General features: G+C 42.2%; 1 protein-coding gene across 6 annotated transcripts in view; it reads right to left on the bottom strand.

Annotated features, from left to right (window-relative positions):
• The window catches only part of SPTLC3 (serine palmitoyltransferase long chain base subunit 3), a 127,764-nt gene that overhangs the window by 36,645 nt on the left and 73,343 nt on the right, over window positions 1-17,776 (bottom strand). For all 6 annotated transcript variants that reach the window (XM_082359072.1, XM_082359073.1, XM_082359069.1 and 3 more), the window contains 2 exons: window positions 13,171-13,276; window positions 4,347-4,566 (listed from right to left, as the gene is read on the bottom strand). In XM_082359072.1, coding sequence (XP_082215198.1) covers window positions 4,347-4,566; window positions 13,171-13,276 — 326 coding nt within the window. The remainder of the gene's footprint in view (window positions 1-4,346; window positions 4,567-13,170; window positions 13,277-17,776) is intronic.

Below are 17,776 nucleotides of genomic sequence, written 5' to 3'. Positions count from 1 at the left end.
GGTAAATACTGATGGTCTAATGGGAAGCAGAAGGGTTTAGGGGCTAAGGAAGGATGGTGAGGGTCCCTGAAGTATAGAGGGAGGTATTAAGCTGCATTCTTATGAACAGGTATAACAATATTCTCGTAGCCTTGGGGCATTGCTGACAAAGATCAAAGACACAAAACAAAGCTGCCTTTGATCCCTAAAGGGGTCTTTATGTCCCCAATCCCCAATTTTCCTATCAAATTGAGAAATTTCACAAAGCCAAGGTCACATGCATCCTTAGTTTGAATAGATGCCTCATTGGCACAGTATCACTTCCTTTTAACAGTAAGACTGTCTTGCGCATAATCTTATTTCTTTCAGACTGAGTCCACTTTCTCTCAGAATCTGAGTGTGTGGATGGGAGGTAATTTACCTGTGTGGTTCAGAAAGTGGGACTCTTGGAGTTCCCTCAGCAGAACATCAAGGAAGCCTTGGTTCCTGGTTTTCCGATTTCCTCCTATCATGTGCCCACTGGATGCCATGAGCCATGAATTAAGAGTTAGCTTTGGTCTTAAGGAGAGTCCGTGTTGTGTTTTCCTTCAGGCTGGGTTAGAGGTCTCTTCAGACCAAGGTTTCCAAGGCCATTAGTAAATGCAGAACCCTGAGCCTGGAGTTCAAGGACAAGGGTGGCTTTTCTGAGAAAGTTAGACAGGAGGCTCTTAGGGTAAACATCTTGGCGTTCATTCCATGACCCCCATTTACTTCAAAGGGCTGTTAAATACAGACAGGGCTGAGCACGCAGGGCACAGCTGGCTTCTGCCTTTGTCTGGCGCCCAGGCTTCTGGGCTAACACTCACGCCAAACTTGGCTGCCCAGTGCCCTCCTCCAGAATCTCAGCCCTGCAACCTATCAGTCAGGAGGGTCACCTTTGCTTCATTCATTTGCAAATCTCTGGTCAGCCAGTGGAGGCTTTGAAAGCCAGTGCTCAACCCCAGGCGTGCAAGAGGACTCAGGATCCTTGCCTGAGAAAAACCTGGATCCTAGAAGCTGGGGTCTGCAGTGTTGACCCCATCTCCTCAGCAACTGAATTAATGCAAATTAAAAAATAAAAGTAAGGAAACTAGCCCCATCAGCTCAGGCTTTCTTCCAAGAAGCCATTCATGGCATGGAGCTCTGATAGGTGGAGAGAAGTAAGTACCTGACATTTCACCTGAAGGTCTTGAAAGGAGAGAAAGATTCACTGTGGGTTGTTCATGGATCAGCTACAGCAGCTCCGAACTCACAGTGGGCAAAACAGTAAAACCTTGCTGGCTCTTGAGAGACTGTTTTAGCAGTTTCCCTGAGGTTGGGAGAGTAGGTCAGGCCAAGGCAGTAAACTCCAAGAGCAGAGATGGATTTGTAGGACATTTTGTTACAGGAAGGCTGAAGTAAGGACAAAAATCTCTACTCTCTGTAGTTGTATCTTAGCACCAAACCAATTTTTCTTTTGTGTGTTTACAAATATTTTTTCTCACGTGACACATCTGCCTTGACCTGCTCCATAAAGATTTCTAGAGCCTGCTAGAAACTATTATTAGGAATATAGTCCCTGTACCACTAACACTGACCTTCACATTTAAAAAGAGAGTTAAGAGCTAGACAGTTTTATAGTTTTCTAGATTTTTGGACTCAAGTAATTATTTTCAAATCTCAAGGTTTACTAGGAAGCCCATGAGCAGAGTGAACTTGAAATTATTAAGATTTCAGAAAAATGTAAAGTCCTAGTGTGTGCACTTTAATGTTTTTTATGGTTAATTTTGTTGCTTTTGTAGTATTTAGTATCTAGAATGCTGGATATTTTTGCAGTACTCCCCCAAATTGAGATATATACTTTAAAATATCCAGAAAAAATATGTATGATGAAACTCTGAAAACTGAACTCAAATTATTTAAACAGATACTAGAAAGATTTTTTTTTCAAACAAATCTGTAACATTTGCCCAATCCTATGTCCTATCAATTAAAAAGCATAGTTTAAAACAAACTGAAAGTGAAAATTCTTCAAAGTCCAGGGGGATAAAAACTATGATTTAAATGGAAACTATACATAATATAAAATTAACTTAATTTAACAAATTAAATGCACAGAGGAGCAGATGCATAAGTTCCATTAACTCATGGGCTTATTAGGCTAGAAGGAAACCACAGTTTATCTGGGTTTATCACAGTCTCACCAAACGGATTCCAGACAGGTGTTTATCTGACTGATTTTTAAATCATCAGGGAACGGCACAGGCAGACACTTTCTCAAGTGACATCCTATCTCCTGCTCACCCTCCACATCTTGAAAACTACCCTGTGTTTTCTAGGTTTTGCATCTTGCTGTTTCAGGACAGTAGGTCTCTGCATGGGTCAGCCAAACACTCTCTAATTCTTGCTGCCACCTAGTGGTAAATTCAGAGACTGCAGAGTATTTGTGGAGGGAGTAGGGGGAAGGGGAGGAGGAGCGAAAGGGGAAGGTGAAGGGGAGGGCGGGGAGGGGGAGAGGGGAAAGGGGGAAATGATGAAGCCCTCTGGGTCTAAGTATGAACAAAATGAGTTTTTTTAAAGAGCAAAAAATGATCTACATACTTTTATCTTCCTCTTGATTAATGTAAATACTAAATAATTTTCACAGTTGCTCTGTATCTACCCCAAATCAATAGAAGTTACATAGACAAGAGCAAATACACTTTTAAAATAGTCCACCTGACTTCAGGATGGAGAGTATGTGAGAGAACCATACTGAACGGGCCGTCGGGAGCCTTTGTTTAAAGCGGGTATCAATTGAAGGAACTCTAAGGGGGACATGATGACAGCTACCAAATTTGACAACATTTCAAGGATCCACTCGCTTCAGTTTATTCAGGTGCCTTTGGTTCAGGAAACAGAGTTACGCTTGGTTAAACATTTTGTAGCTCAGAACTTCTGCTAAAGTAATCACAAAGCCAAGTAGCCTGGGTCGGGGGCGCGCCTACTTTGAGACCCTCTGATCCCATTGCTTTGACAGTCGAGGAGAGGGAAGTTTAACCTCTCACCAGATTTAGCTGAGTTTTGTAAGATCTTGGGCATTCCCTATGTTTTTAGCATCACCCAGCGAATTCCCACAGGCCAGTGGAAGGACGCTGAACAACAATGCTTTGAGCTTGGAAGAAAGTGATGCTTCTTGAAGGGTAAAGACCACTAAAAGCTCTGGACATTTTAAGCATTTGTGCATCTCATGGCAGGGTCAGTGGCCGTAATAAAATCTGTTGTTCTAAATCATGGGCTTTCCACAACCAGACTGTTTTCGGCCGTACTCCCTGGTTTGTCTAACTGGTTTACCAGGAGTCTGAACTCCTGTTCCTGCTGGGGACAATGAGTGAGGAATCAGGAATTTTAGAGAAGCCATCGAGCCACCTGCATGCACTGCTTTGGGGCCTTCTTTGCCCTCCTGGGTGGAGCCATCTACACTGTCACAGTGTATCTGGGACAGGTGTAGGCCTGGGGGAGACAGCTATCAGGATTTGGATTAAACCGCCATATAAAGCAGCAGATTAACTGGCTCTTTGAGCCCTGAAACCCAGGTTTTAATATTTCATTTTCCTTCTCTCCGCCCCTTCCCTCTTCTTTTAAAATCCTTTCAAGCATTTGTTTTATTTTAGCAACCCCCTTGGTGACATTGGCAGTAGAATGACAGGGATAATACTTAACAGTCTGATTCCTTCAGATCAGAATCTTAAGTCACCTAGATAAGGTATCAGAGGATGACAAGATTTGACCCACGGCTTATCCAAAATTGCAGAAGAGAATTATTTTGCAGAGAAAATCTCTAAAAAAGACATTTCCGATCTTGCTACTATTTTGATTAAAACTCTGAAAACCCACAGCTTGTAGCACAGGGTCAGTGTCCTTAACATCTGACATCTGTTCACTGTTTCTACCACCCACCTTGCGTTTTTCACGCCACAAAACCCAAACGATTTACAGTTCTGCAGCATCACTTCTGTGGCTTGTTAGACATCATTCCCTCTTTCTGAAATATCAACCCCGCCGCCCCATCCTTTGTCTACAAGACTGGCATTCATTCTAAGACTTCTTAGGTACTGCCCTTTCCTTTGTACTGTCTTTGCCTGTGTGCACAGCTGGTGTTGTCTTTTTATGATCATGTGATTACTCATCACATGCAACTCTGCGCTATCAGAGGATGAGCTCCTTGACCTTCTGGGCCTCCTGTGGCTGTGAACACACGGTGGCAAGGCTGCCCTCATCAGTCAAGTGTGCTGAACTGAACTGAAGCTCTCAGGGAAATCAGAAGACCCTGCAGACTACCTTCCGAGGGCATTCAGGTTTTAAACAGACACAAGGGATCTGTCTCTTACCTTCCTTCCAGCTATGTAACCTCCTGAGGCGCCAAAGCTTTTGGTGAATGTGCCCATAAATACATCAATATCTCTGGGGTCCATTGCAAAGAACTCCATCACACCCCGGCCGGTCGGGCCCAAGGACCCAATACTGTGAGCTTCATCTACGTAGAGGTAAGCCTTGTATTTCTTCTTTAGAGCCACGATCTGGGGCAGACGCACGATGGAACCTTCCATGCTAGGGCATAAGAAGAAATGCTCGTCACCGGTGTGTACCCTCCGGGGAAGCTCTGTGTCACTCTCCCTCTCAGTACTTCTCAGACAGCCTGCCCTGGCACCAGACGGGGATGACAGGGACATGCCATTCCTTTCTTCTTAAGGCATATTTTATTTGGTGGAGACCACCCTCTCAATCTTGTAAGGCTGCTCTGGCATTATTTCACTTGGGGAAAAAAATAATTTACATTCAGTGGATTTAAGTGCTTTGAGTTGTTATAGCTAATTCCCAAGTAAACAGCTCACTGCATTGTTGATCAATTTATCAATATTAGTAAAGCCGACTAGCATAACTAGACTGACCATGTTGGATTCTAGGTATTTTGCTAGTTTTAATTAAATTGCTCTATGTTGATGTGTCTTTATCAGCCTGCTACTGTCTATTTGCCCAGTTCTGTCTGACCTAAACTCAGTGCTTGAATTGCCAAAGATTAAAAGAAGGAATTAAAATCACACAAAAGAACTTTAAGACATCATAAATTTATTAAAGCATGGGAGAAAGTCCTTAGGGTCTCCTGTTCAGTCCTTACTGAACTCAAAGGCTTATTCGAGGCTTCTGGCGGTGTCCCTTCTTTTCCTTTAGGGCAATGGTTCTCAGTCTTCAGTGAGCATCAGAATCCCTTGAATGGTTTGTTACAACACAGATTGCTGGGTCCCACCCTCAGAGTTTCTGATTTAGTAGGTCTGGGATGGGCTTCGAATTTGCATTTCTACCAAGCTCCTGGGAGATTCCCATACTGCTAGTTGGAGACAGCACGCTGAGAACCACTGCTATAGATCAACTTTTGTTTTAGCCATAAGTGCTTAATTTTTCATGGTATTATTGTAATTTGGTAAATTTACATGGCATTTTAAATTGCAAAAACACTTCTAGTCCTCCAGCAAAGGGAAAGACAGGAAGTAAATAAGCAAGTAAAATGAACATTCATATTTACATGGCACCTCTTGGAACCCAATGGATTTAGAAGAACTCTTGTCTTTAATCAGTTCTCAGAACACTTAGTAAGCTGTGTCCACAGCTCACACAGTTTTGACTGCACTGACTGGCGAATTCTATGAAAACACACAGACTCACACCCTCACCCCCATGAAGGAGCTTGTCAAACAGTTCAAGCAACCCATTAATTTAGTTCAAGAACTAGTCAATTGACACAAACAGAGTTGAACATCTCCCTTCTTCTTAATTAGTTTATGTATTTATTTAATGTATTAAAAAATAATTTAAGTGTTAGGTCGATTCAGTCAAAACAGTCCAGCTGTTATGTAGTTACCCAGGCCAACAGGTGTTGGATGCTTTTTTTTTTTTTTTAAAGGACTTTATTTTTCAGAGCAGTTTTAGGTTCACGGCAAAAGTGAGTAGAGGGTACAGAGATTTCCCATATACCCCCGACTGACATATGCATACCCTCCCCTATTATCAACATCACCCACCAAAGTGGTACATTTGTTTCAACTGATTAACCTACATTGGTGCATCATCATCTAAAGCCCATAGTTTATATTAGGGTTCACTCTTGGCATTGTATGTGAAACCAAGCAGGACCCTGTGGGGATCCTGGGCACAAAAGCCTTCTGTCCCCTGTTTCTTATTTGTAGGAAATAGGTTTCAGCTTTCATGACCTTCCCTGAGTTCCAAAGGGCAGGTTCAAACAGTTGCTAATCAGGGAAGAGAAGGGATGCAGAGACAAGGGAAGAGCAGTCAAGAAACAACAGTGCGGCCTTGGGTCAGGGTCCTAGTTACGGCTCAAGGGCTACACATAACAATATCTTCGAGCTCTTCTCATATTTATCCATTTGCCAACTGAAGTACATTTTGGTTGCTTCCAAGTTTTGGCAGAACTAAAACCCCCAACAAATGGAAAATGTTAACTACTTGATGAAGCACTCTTCATTCCAGAGAGGTCAGTTTGATAACCTCCAGAACCACAGGAGCTCATCAAAAGACCACCCGAGGCCAGATTAAAGGAATGCAGGCCCTGCACACACCCTGATCCTTATCAGCAACTCCATCCTTGAACCTTTGTTATAAAACTCCTCACCAAATCCCCCCAGGTTGGGACACACAGTTTTGAGGGCATTAGCCTGCTGTGTCCCCCTTTGTCTGGCAAAGCAATAAAGTTATTCTTTTCTACTTCACCCAAAACTCTGTCTCCAAGATTTGATTTGGTATTGGTGCACAGAGGCTGAGTTTCGGCATCATACATTCTATGGGTTTGGACAAATGCATAATGACATGTATCCATCATTATAATATCACACAAACTACTTTCACTGCCCTAAAAATCCACTGTGCTTACCTTCTTATCCCTCTCCACACCCAACCCATGGCAACCAGGGATCTTTTTGCCGTTTCTAGAGTAATGCCTTTCCCAGAACATTATGTAGTTGGAATCATACAGTACGTAACGTTTTCAGATTGGCTTCTTTCACTTAATAATATGCCTTTAAGTTTCTTCCACATCTTTTCATGGCTCCACAGCTCATTTCTTTTTAGTGCTGAATAAAATTCCATTGTCTGGATGGACCACAGTTTATTTAGCCATTTGCCAACTGAAGGACATTTTGGTGGCTTCCAAGTTTGGGCAATTATAAAGAAAGATGCGACAAACATCTGTGTGCAGGGTTTTGAGTGGACACAAGTTTTCAGCTCCTTTGGGTAAATACCAAGGAGCATGATTGCTGGATTGTATGGTAAGAGCATGCTTGTAAGAAACCACCAATCCATCATCCAAAGTGGCTGGACCATTTTGCATTCCCACCAGCAGTGAATGAGAGCTCTGGGTTACTGCACATTCTCGCCAGCGTTTACTGTTGTCAGTGTCCCAGACTGTGAACTTCTAACAGGTGTGTAGTGGTATCTCATTGTTTTAATTTGTATTTTCCCTGATGGCATATGATGCGGAGCATCTTTTCACATGCTTATTTCCATCTGTAAATCTTTGGTGAGGTATCTGTTAAGGTCTTTGGCCCATTTTTTAACCCAGTTGTTTGTTTTCTTATTGTTGAGTTCTAAGAGTTTTTTGCATCTTTTAGATAATGATGCTTTATCAAACGTATCTTTTGCAAATATTTTCTCCCAGTCTGTGGCGTGTCTTTCTAATGCTCTTGGCATTGTCTTGGAGAGCAAAAGTTCTTAATTTTAATGAAGTCCTGCTTATTACATTTGTGCTTTTTACAAGGTCATTCTGAAAGGCTGTTTTCGGATTTTAATGACATGAAGACCAAATAGAGTCATCTTCTCTTATAGAAGTTTGCGAGTTAGTTCCAGTATTTTCTTAGAGTAATTGCTTGTTAAAGTTGTTTCCATTGAAGGGGAGGAGGTCCAGCCAGCTGACTGCCTAAGCTGAGATGGTAGCCATACCACTTACTAACTGAGGACTTGGGCAACTTATTTGCTGTTCTCTGCCTCAGTTTCCTCGGATGTAAAATAAGCATGATGATGGCACACTGCTCATAAGGCCTTTATAAGAATGACTAGAAATAATACTTGTAAAGTGTCTGACGTATCACAAGCACCCATTGGGTTGTTCTTGTTCTCAGGTGGAGCTCAGGAGGAAATGGTAGCAACGAGGCCTAATTTGAGAAATTGGGAGCCCTTGACAATGCTCTGTGTTGAATTTTCCAGGAAGAAAGCATATGGGTTGTCATACATAATAAATGGCTGTATGCCCTCAAAATTCTAGAACCTTCTCATCTTTTAAAATGTTCTAAATTGGTAACACAAACATGCTAAAAACCTGACATGTCACAAATAGCCATTCTTTGTTCTGGAACTGAGTTTGGCAGGAACCGGAGTTAATGTTGAACAGTTTGCAGACACTCCGGGCAGCTAATTAGCCATCTTTGCTTGGGCCGATCTAGCTGATGTTAGGGGCCTGCTCACCTGGTTTATATTTCTTCCTCGAAGATTAATGACTCCACAATACTGCTGATTTCAGGAGTTAATGTAGGGCACACATGAGTCCTAGAGGGAATTCAGTTTTTATAAAGAGCTATATTTACCCACAGTAAGTTTTCATTCTCTCAATGTGACCAAATTTGAATTGAACCTTTCCCTGTAGTGGGATATTGAGTTTGGTGTTTACATGAAAAGGCTATCTATGTTATTGCTGCAAATTGCTGTCAAAGAACACTGTGCCAGAAATGATTTAAAAAAAAAAAACCAAACAAACCCAAGAACAGTGTTTTATTCTTTCTTCCTGAGTGGAAGGTTGTGTTTTCTTTTGACTTGAATAGAAAAAAAAACAACTAAAATACAACTGTAGGTAAAGATAATTCCACCAGTTAATTTGAAGTTCTGTGCAGGGACTTGAATGATTCTTAAACCAGCAAGCCAGTGAATAATTTCTTTATATCTTTTCTATTACATAATGTATTAGCTAAGTGACAAGACTCCTTTTTGAAATCTCCCTCTCACCACCTTCCCCTCCACCTATAAACCATATTACCCACTGACAGGATTGGGATTTAAACCACTGGTTTGCCAACTTACATGGTGGAAAAATCTCCTTGGTGGGCCCTGAGTACAATCCAAGGGGAGAAAGGAAGGTGGAAAGAAAGGGGAAAAAAGGAACTAAGCTTAATTAAAAATAAAGTACTGTTTTCTTTTTCTTTGTTTAAACCACAGAGATATAGGTGAGAGTTTACCACTGAAGATCTCAGTCCTTAAACTTACATTATTTTGAGCAGGAGAATGGCTTACATTCTTAGAGAAAATGGCATTCTGAGATTTCAACATTTGTTTATATGTGTATTTTTGGAAAAGGTTGGATAGTATTTCTTGATTAATTTTATTTTGAAAGTTTGGGCTCCAGCTATGCTAGTTTATATCCCCAGTTATTTGGGACCTCTCTCCCCATCTCTAGTGTATTTTTGAATAATTTTGAGATTTTTCGACCACCATGAATCAACCACTAGGCGTCTCAGAGACACAAAACTAGAAGACTGTGACTTTAAAGCAAAACTTAAAAGAAAATGCAGGGGAGAACACTAAAATAATACTATTGTACTTCTAAACCCCAAATCATGGAATCATGGAACTCTACACTTCAAGTTTCAATCTCCCGATTTTATAGATGAGGAAACCGAGCCCTAGACAGGTTGATGGTGAAAATCAAATGGATGACCTTGCATTTTCCACATTTATTTCATTGGATGTGGACACATGGGCTGATTCTTCTGTTTACATTGGGTCTCTGTCCCAGCAGGGCCACCTGGTTTGAATTCCAGCTCTGATTTATCTCAGCTATCTGCCCTGGGGCAAGTTATCTAGGTCTTGGAACCTGAGTGTCTTCATCCTCACAATAAACTTAGGAGTACTGGAGGCGCTTACTCAAGATAGCACATGTGAAATGTTTAGCAATAACACATGATAAATGTGAACCCTGTCCTCTGACACCCATCCTTCAGGAGTCAAACAGCTTCGCCATACAGATGGCTTATTGTTTTCTGAGTTGCAACTTCCTCAACTGAAAATAAATTTGATGATGAAGACAGCTACCCTTGGTTGTGGGTTTACAATGCTCTGGGATTCTCCAAGCACTAGCTTATGTGATTTCATTTAATTCTTACAAAAGAACCCTATGAAGGGCACAGAGTTATAGGCAGCAACACAGGATCTACACCCATGTCCCAGGCCTCCCTCCAAATCCTGACTCCCCTATATTCTATATATATATATTAATACATACATGATCTATGGATGATTATATTATTATTGTTACTATTATTATTATTATCATAACTGCTTTTGTGGAGTTTACTGACTTCTTGGATTTGGTATCTAGCCTTTTCTACCTTGATACCTACCTGAAACTGTCTGATTTGGCTGACTGCTCTTTTTTGGAGTTTTGAAGAAATTGATTTATGTGAGCTATATGTGGTAGGGAGACTTTGCCCAGGGGGGCAAACCACAGCCAGAGATAAGAAAGATCTGGGAGTGAAACTCTAAGGAGGTTTTGTGTGGATTCTAACAAGGTATACATACATAATACATCTCTGGAAAGTAAAAGTACATTTGTCAACTACTGGTTTCACATTTGTAACCCTGGCCCTTTGGAAAATCTTGTGGGAAATAATTTCATTTTCTGGTGAGAGCAGCAAATGAGAACATCCATATGTTCCAGAACTCTACTCTAGGCTAGTCTTATTTTACGGACGAGGAAACTGAGGTCCCAGGAGGTACTGAGGTCTGTTTAAGAAGGGTCCTGTTTCCTATCTATGAATGAGTGCCTTTAGGTCACAGTCTCATTTAAAGACAAGATTCCTGTGCAGGTGAGAACAAAGGAACATCTCTGAGAAGGCAAGTCCATGGACAGTGGAGACTTCTCCCTGTATACATGTCGGGTCGATGGAGCTGCTGTGGTAGATTGCCTCCAAAGATGGTTGCCTGTAAGTCTTCCCCTCCCTGTATACACAAGCCAATCCTCCCATCAAGAGGTGGGGTCTGTTTCTCCTCCCCTTGAATCTGGGCTAGACTCGTGTCATGCTTTGACCAATAGAATATGGTGATGTTGTACCAGTTCTGGGCCCAGCCCTTAAAAGGCTGGCAACTTCTGCTTTCATTCTCTTGGAAGCCAGCCACCCTGTTGTAAGGAAGCTCTAGCTAGACTGCTGAATGAGAAAAGCCTACATATAGAGAAAGCACCCCAGAGAAGAGGAGAGAATAAGGCACCTCAGTCAACAGCCAGTACCAAGAGCCCACATGTGTGAGTGATGTCATTTTGGATGTTCCAGCCCCAGCCAAACACCCCATTGAAAGCAGCCGCATGAATGACCCCAACGCATGTCACGTGGAGCAGAGCTGCCCAGTTGGTCCAGACAACCCACAGTAGCGTGGGAAATAATAACTCATTGCTGTGTAAGCCACTGTGCTTTGAGGTGGCTCGTTTCACAGCAGTAGGCCACTGGGCAGTCACCATTGCTAGTGAACCCTAAGCTGTGGTTTGTTGCCACCCTGTTTTGGAGCCGAAGTCCACACCTGGCTCCCCTATCCTCCTGATATCATGGTAGGACCCAGGCCCAACGTAGCCATTAGCAGAGGGGTTTCTTTGTGTAACTGATGGGGATATCTGACAGTGAAACGCTGGTGGTCCACTTAATTCCAGCCATGATCAAAGTACTTAGAACCAAACTTCCCTTTAGTGAAGCCGAGTTCTGTTTATTTGCAGTTGGGCTCTGTTTACTCTGGTTAAAGGAGATGCCCGTCTGCTCTCCCTCCGCTGATCCGTGCTCCCACCATTCCAGGCTTGATTGACAGGTGTTTAGATAAAGGCCTCCCCTCCCAGGCTGGCATCTGGCACAAATCACACAGGGAGAAAGACCCGTGCTTGAGGCTATGACAGCCCAGAGTCAAGATGAGATTATTTCCTAAAAGTAGCAAGTTCAGGGCCAGTGAGGGGTTACATTATTCTACAGCAGGGTTTCCCAAACTCGGCACTGTTGACATTCTGAGCCGGATAATTCTCCGCTGTAGGGGACTATCCTGTGCATTGTAGGAGGCTTAGCAGCATATCTGTCCTCTGCCCACCAGATGCCAGCAGGACTTTACTGCAGTTGTGACAACTGAAAATTGCCAAATGTGCTTGTGTGGTGCCCCCAGGGATGGATTCCATTAGCTTTGGAAGAAAAGGCTGCTCCTGATCTCAAGTCTCCTTTGCAGCCACACTTCCCCTTGTTGGGAAGTTAAGCCCTCATTCCCTTCCTTTTAATCTTGTTCACTTCCCCATAATTAATCCAGAGGAAACATTGCCCTTGCTTCTTCTAACATGAAGATTGAGAATTGATTTAGGAGTGAGTAACTCTGAAGTAATGTTTCCTTGTCTCATGGACTAGGGCATCCACCAGAAGACAAACTTGGGAGTAGTTTCTACCTTAGTAACGATCATCAATTCAGACATAGAATGAAGCAAATTCAATCACAACCAGCAATATAAAAGTGCAGCTCTGACTGGCTTAGTGGATGTTTTGTCTGCTCAGCCTAAAAGCTGTGGGAAGACTGAGCATGCCTTCAGATGCTAAGACCATCTCCCCCTCTTCCCAGCTCTGTATCAAGAATTGTACTCCAGGTTAGTCTTACCTTGAAGAAAATGTGCAGGCTTTTTTGTAGTCTGATGCCAACAATTGGCTAAGTTCAGCAAGCCTGGAGTTTGGGTGCACTGTTGAGTTAGGGGCAGCTGGGTGCCCATCAGCAGTATCTACTTTCCTGCCTTTGTCATAAAGGCAAAGAGTGTTCTGAGGTTGAATAACCCATCCCCTAAAAGCCTTTGAAACTGTGGGGCAGCCAGAGGTAGTGGAATCAATACAAGTTAGCAATGTTCTGTCAGGACGTTTCTGAAGACACCTTCTTAAGTATGCCAGCCTCCAAGGTGCTCCACCATATGTATGGTCATTGAAAAGAAAGGTGACCCAAGACCTGATGGTTCACATTGATAGCTCTGACTCAGGTCCCTTCATAACACCTATATCTAACTCATTTTTCCATTTAACTAGGAGAGGTCAGCCTTGCCCCATCTGTCAGCTCGCTGTGGGCCTCAGTGTGTGAATAGGTCTCTGGTTATTTACATACCTGTAGATGCCCTCCACTAGGATGAGAATCTTTTTCCAAGCTCTGCGGGTTCGAGGCTGACCGTAGATTACAGCATCTCTCAGGAGCTTCTCTAGGCTTTGCATGTCTTTAAATAATACACACAAAAAAATTGAGTCATGAGAGGGCTTTTCTTTTCCTCCTTCATTTTCTTTTTGGAGAAGGCAGCAGATATTTTAGGCTCAGACTTGGACCCGAACTTTCAGAGAGCAAAGTCAAAGTCAGAGAACACCTTGGGGGAGAGACAAGTCTAGTTTTTAGTAAAAGTTAACTCTGACAAGCTGAGTAGGCAGATTTGTAAAGCCAGCAGAATAAACCTCTAGTGGAGGCACATAGTTTCACAGGGTCTTCAAAGGCTGTCCTCACCTGCCTTAGCAGAGATTGCAGCTTTACATTAAATGCATTTCTTAAACTTAAGCTTTGTTGCCAGGTGAAAATTAGCCCTGAGGGATATCATTAACTAACACTCACCAATCAATGGTTTCGCCGCCAGCATGGTAGAGTTTAGCTGGGTTTGCACAGAACAGCAGCATTTTGGGCTGGCAGGGGTCTCACTGCCTAAGTTTTGGGAGGTGGGTAAATGGATGTGGTGTGGAGGCCATGTTCTGGTACAAAGCAGTCCTGGTTTCTTTCAAAACTTTAAGGCAGTGTCATTTTTTGTCATTTATCCACCAGTGGGTCTCAGACTTCAGAGACTGTGAATCATCATTTGGGGAACCAGTAAAAATGTAGATTCCCTGTCTCACTCCTAGAGATTCTGGACCAGTTCGTGTGGGATGGGGTCCACAAGTGTTCATGTTTGGGGTCTTGGCACTCCTGGGTCCATCACTCAAAGCCAGACCTATATTTTGAGCTACATAACTGTTTTCCAACCACATTTTAGACAAAACCATGGGTATCTCAAACTCAGCATTTCCAAGATAGAACTTGTGGCAGATGGCATTATTGGCCCCAATTCCTACACTCTCCCAATTGGAGTCCTTGGACATGTGACCTCAGAGCCCTCCCACTAAAAGAATGGAAGATGTTTCCCTGCCTCTGGCTTGGGTTCAGCTGAGTGACATGCTTTGGCTAATAGAATCCAGGGAAGAGAGAGCAGGTTAGTTCCGCGCCTCCGCCTTAAGAGGCCTTACACGTTTCTGCTTTTCCTCTTGTGCTTCTGCCAGTAACATGAAAAGAACACTCCCAGGCTAGTCCACAGGACCTGGGAGGGTCCCAGGAGAGGCTGAGAGACAAGTAGGGCACAGTTAGCCCAGCCCACTTGCAGTCATGAGTAAGAAATAAGTGATATTTGTTGGATGCTACTGAGGTTTCGAGGTTGTTTGTTATGGGACTAGCTAAAGAATGCAGTCTGCAAAGGCAGTTCCTGATCTAGTCCCTGGCTATCTTCCTCATATGGTTTCTCAAAGTTCCCCAGCACACAGCCTCCCATCTCTCTTACATACTTCCCCCCTCTTTTCTGTCTGGAGACCCTCCACCCACCACGAAAGCCTCCACTCAAACTCTTTTGGCCAATAGGACAGATTTTCTTTCTTCTTTGTGTCCTTGATGACTCATCTATTCTGGATTTAAGCACTCATCACACTGCTCATTATTTGAGCTCATGTCTCTCCTCCAGGGAAGGCAGGGACCTTATCTTATTCATCCTTTTAGCCCTAGTCCTAATGCACAGTGCTAGAGCTAAAGCGATATGTGATAGTTGAATCACTTGACTTTTCATGGAAAAGATTGTAGACCAGGAAACAGGAAAGGGAATGACACTTTGGGATCTAAATAGGAATTATGAGAAAGGATAAATGCCTCATGCCTGCAGTAATATTTCTTTAATTAACTGCTTTTTTTAGCTTTTTTTTTAAACATCTTTATTGGAGTATAATTGCTTTACAAAGGTGTGTTAGTTTCTGCTGTATAACAAAGTGAATCAGCTATACGTATACATATATCCCCATATCTCCTCCCTCTTGCGTCTTCCTCCCACACTCCCTATCCCATATCTTCTGAGTCTTCGCGTAAGATGTAGTGTTGTTTTAGTGTCACTACATCACTGACCACTAGATGGCAGCCAAGGAAACAAAGCAGCCTTCTTATTTTGAGAATTTCAGGGATAACAAACGTTCATCTTTAGACATTTTGCTTTCTGCTGGGTTCCTAAAATGTTGAAGTAACCCATGTGATTGGGGGAAGCAGCTCCCTTTTCTATAATCCACCGCAGGCCTGTTAGCCTCTGAAGGGAATAAAGAGCTGTTGAATATAAGTATAGCTGCTTACAGAGTTTTTCCTTCTGGGACTTGGAATTTACAAGTTTTTATACAGAAATGACACATGGTGAGTGTGACTCCTGTGCCATAGTAATAAAAGCAAACCCAGACTCCAGAGAGTGGGCACAGAGGGAGCCAACCTCCACATAACAAAGGCCGCACACGACAAAGCCACAGCAGCCAACATCGTTCTCAATGGTGAAAAACTGAAAGCATTTCCTCTAAGATCAGGAACAAGACAAGGATGTCCACACTCACCACTATTATTCAACATAGTTTTGGAAGGCCTAGCCACGACAATCAGAGAAGAAAAAGAAATAAAAGGAATACAAATTGGAAGAGAAGAAGTAAAACTGTCACTATTTGCAGATGACATGATACTATACATATATCCTAAAGATGTCACCAGAAAACTACCAGAGCTAAGCAATGAATGTGGTAAAGTTGCAGGATACAAAATTAATGCACAGAAATCTCTTGCATTCCTATACACTAATGATGAAAAATCTGAAAGAGAAATTAAGGAAACACTACCATTTACCATTGCAACAAAAAGAATAAAATACCTAGGAATAAACCTACCTAAGGAGACAAAAGACCTGTATTCAGAAAACTATAAGACACTGATGAAAGAAATCAAAGATGACACAAACAGATGGAGAGATATACCATGTTCTTGGATTGGAAGAATCAATAGTGTGAAAATGACTATACTACCCAAAGCAATCTACAGATTCAATGCAATCCCTATCAAATTACCAATGGCATTTTTTACAGAACTAGAACAAAACATCTTAAAATTTGTATGGAGACACAAAAGACCTCGAATAGCCAAAGCAATCTTGAGGGAAAAAAACGGAGCTGGAGGAATCAGACTCCCTGACTTCAGACTATACTACAAAGCTACAGTTATCAAGACAACATGGTACTGGCACAAAAACAGAAATATAGATCAATGGAACAGGAAGCCAAGAGATAAACCCACCCACATATGGTCATCTTATCTTTGATAAAGGAGACAAGAATATACAATGGAGAAAAGACAGTCTCTTCAATAAGTGGTGCTGGGAAAACTGGACAGCTACATGTAAAAGAATGAAATTAGAACACTCCCTAACACCATACACAAAAATAAACTCAAAAGCAAACCCAAGTGAACTAAATTAGCAGTCACTTAAAAGTGAATATTCTAAGATTTTCAAAAATCTATACATGCAGAGATTATTGTACTGTTCATGCAATCAAGAGGGTCACATACATGTTAGAGCCTGAGTTTGGGAGTTTAAATGAACCCCATTAAAGAAGAGAAATTTCTCTCCATTCTTTTAATATCAGGCAGGACAGAAAACAAGCCTACAAAAGACCTTGATATGTTTTTTGCATTTTGCAGATGGCAGGAACTCATAGTGTTTGTCATGAATGGAGAGTTCGATGAGGAGAAGCTTTTAGCGGAACTTCAGAAAACCCTTGGTGTCCACACACTGGGATCCTTGAGCAAAGGGAAGCTCAATCAGCCATTGTTCCACCTTGGGGGACAAACTCACTAACCTCTTAGAATCACAGAAGCTAAATAGAGAAAGGTATGATTTCACTCACTGTGGGATTCTGGACCCATGTTAACATCTGGTAGTTTCTGATTTTTAGGTCCTTGCTCTATAATTCTACAGTGTGTGGGTCACAGACCTATAGGATTCAGGGGATTGTGGTTTATATTCTTGCAGGCCTTATGAGGTTCTACTGTTTCAGCAAATCACATGCTAACATCTGCAAGAGATTTTCAAATAATGATGCTTATTAAAGCACTTATACTCGCATTACGTTAATCCTCATGACACATCTGAACGATTAGGTTTTGGGTTTTTTTTTCAGATAAACAAACTAATGCCAGAAGGTTTGTAAAACCAATAACAACCAACCAAACAAACAAACAAACAAAAAAAAACAAAAGACCCTAAGCCCAAACAAACCAGCTTCTTGTCAGAGTATAGAGAAAATCCTGAGATACAGAAATTAAAAGAATACAGTTGATGCCATCAAGGTGCACCCACACAGTGCTACTGTACCATCATGTTACAAAGTTATAATGACACACTGTGGACTTGTAATCACCACAAATTTGAGTACCAACAACGTCTTAGACATTATTCACCACCAAGTCTGGCTCATCAAGGTGGGGTCCTTTGGTTTGTGACGGACTGAGAGGAGGGAGCCGGCATGGTGGGTGATGAGACGTGGCCTGGTGTCCACGTTCTGGTGCAAAGCAGCCCTGGTTTGTCACGGGTTAGAGAATTACTAAATCTCAGGGAGAGCCCAGCTATGTGCCCAAAACT

Source organism: Balaenoptera borealis (genome assembly GCF_965194805.1).
Source record: "Balaenoptera borealis genome assembly, chromosome: 16".
NCBI classification, from domain to species: domain Eukaryota; kingdom Metazoa; phylum Chordata; class Mammalia; order Artiodactyla; family Balaenopteridae; genus Balaenoptera; species Balaenoptera borealis.
The sequence above is the reverse complement of the archived record's forward strand: the minus strand, read 5'-3'. Positions and strand labels throughout refer to the sequence as shown.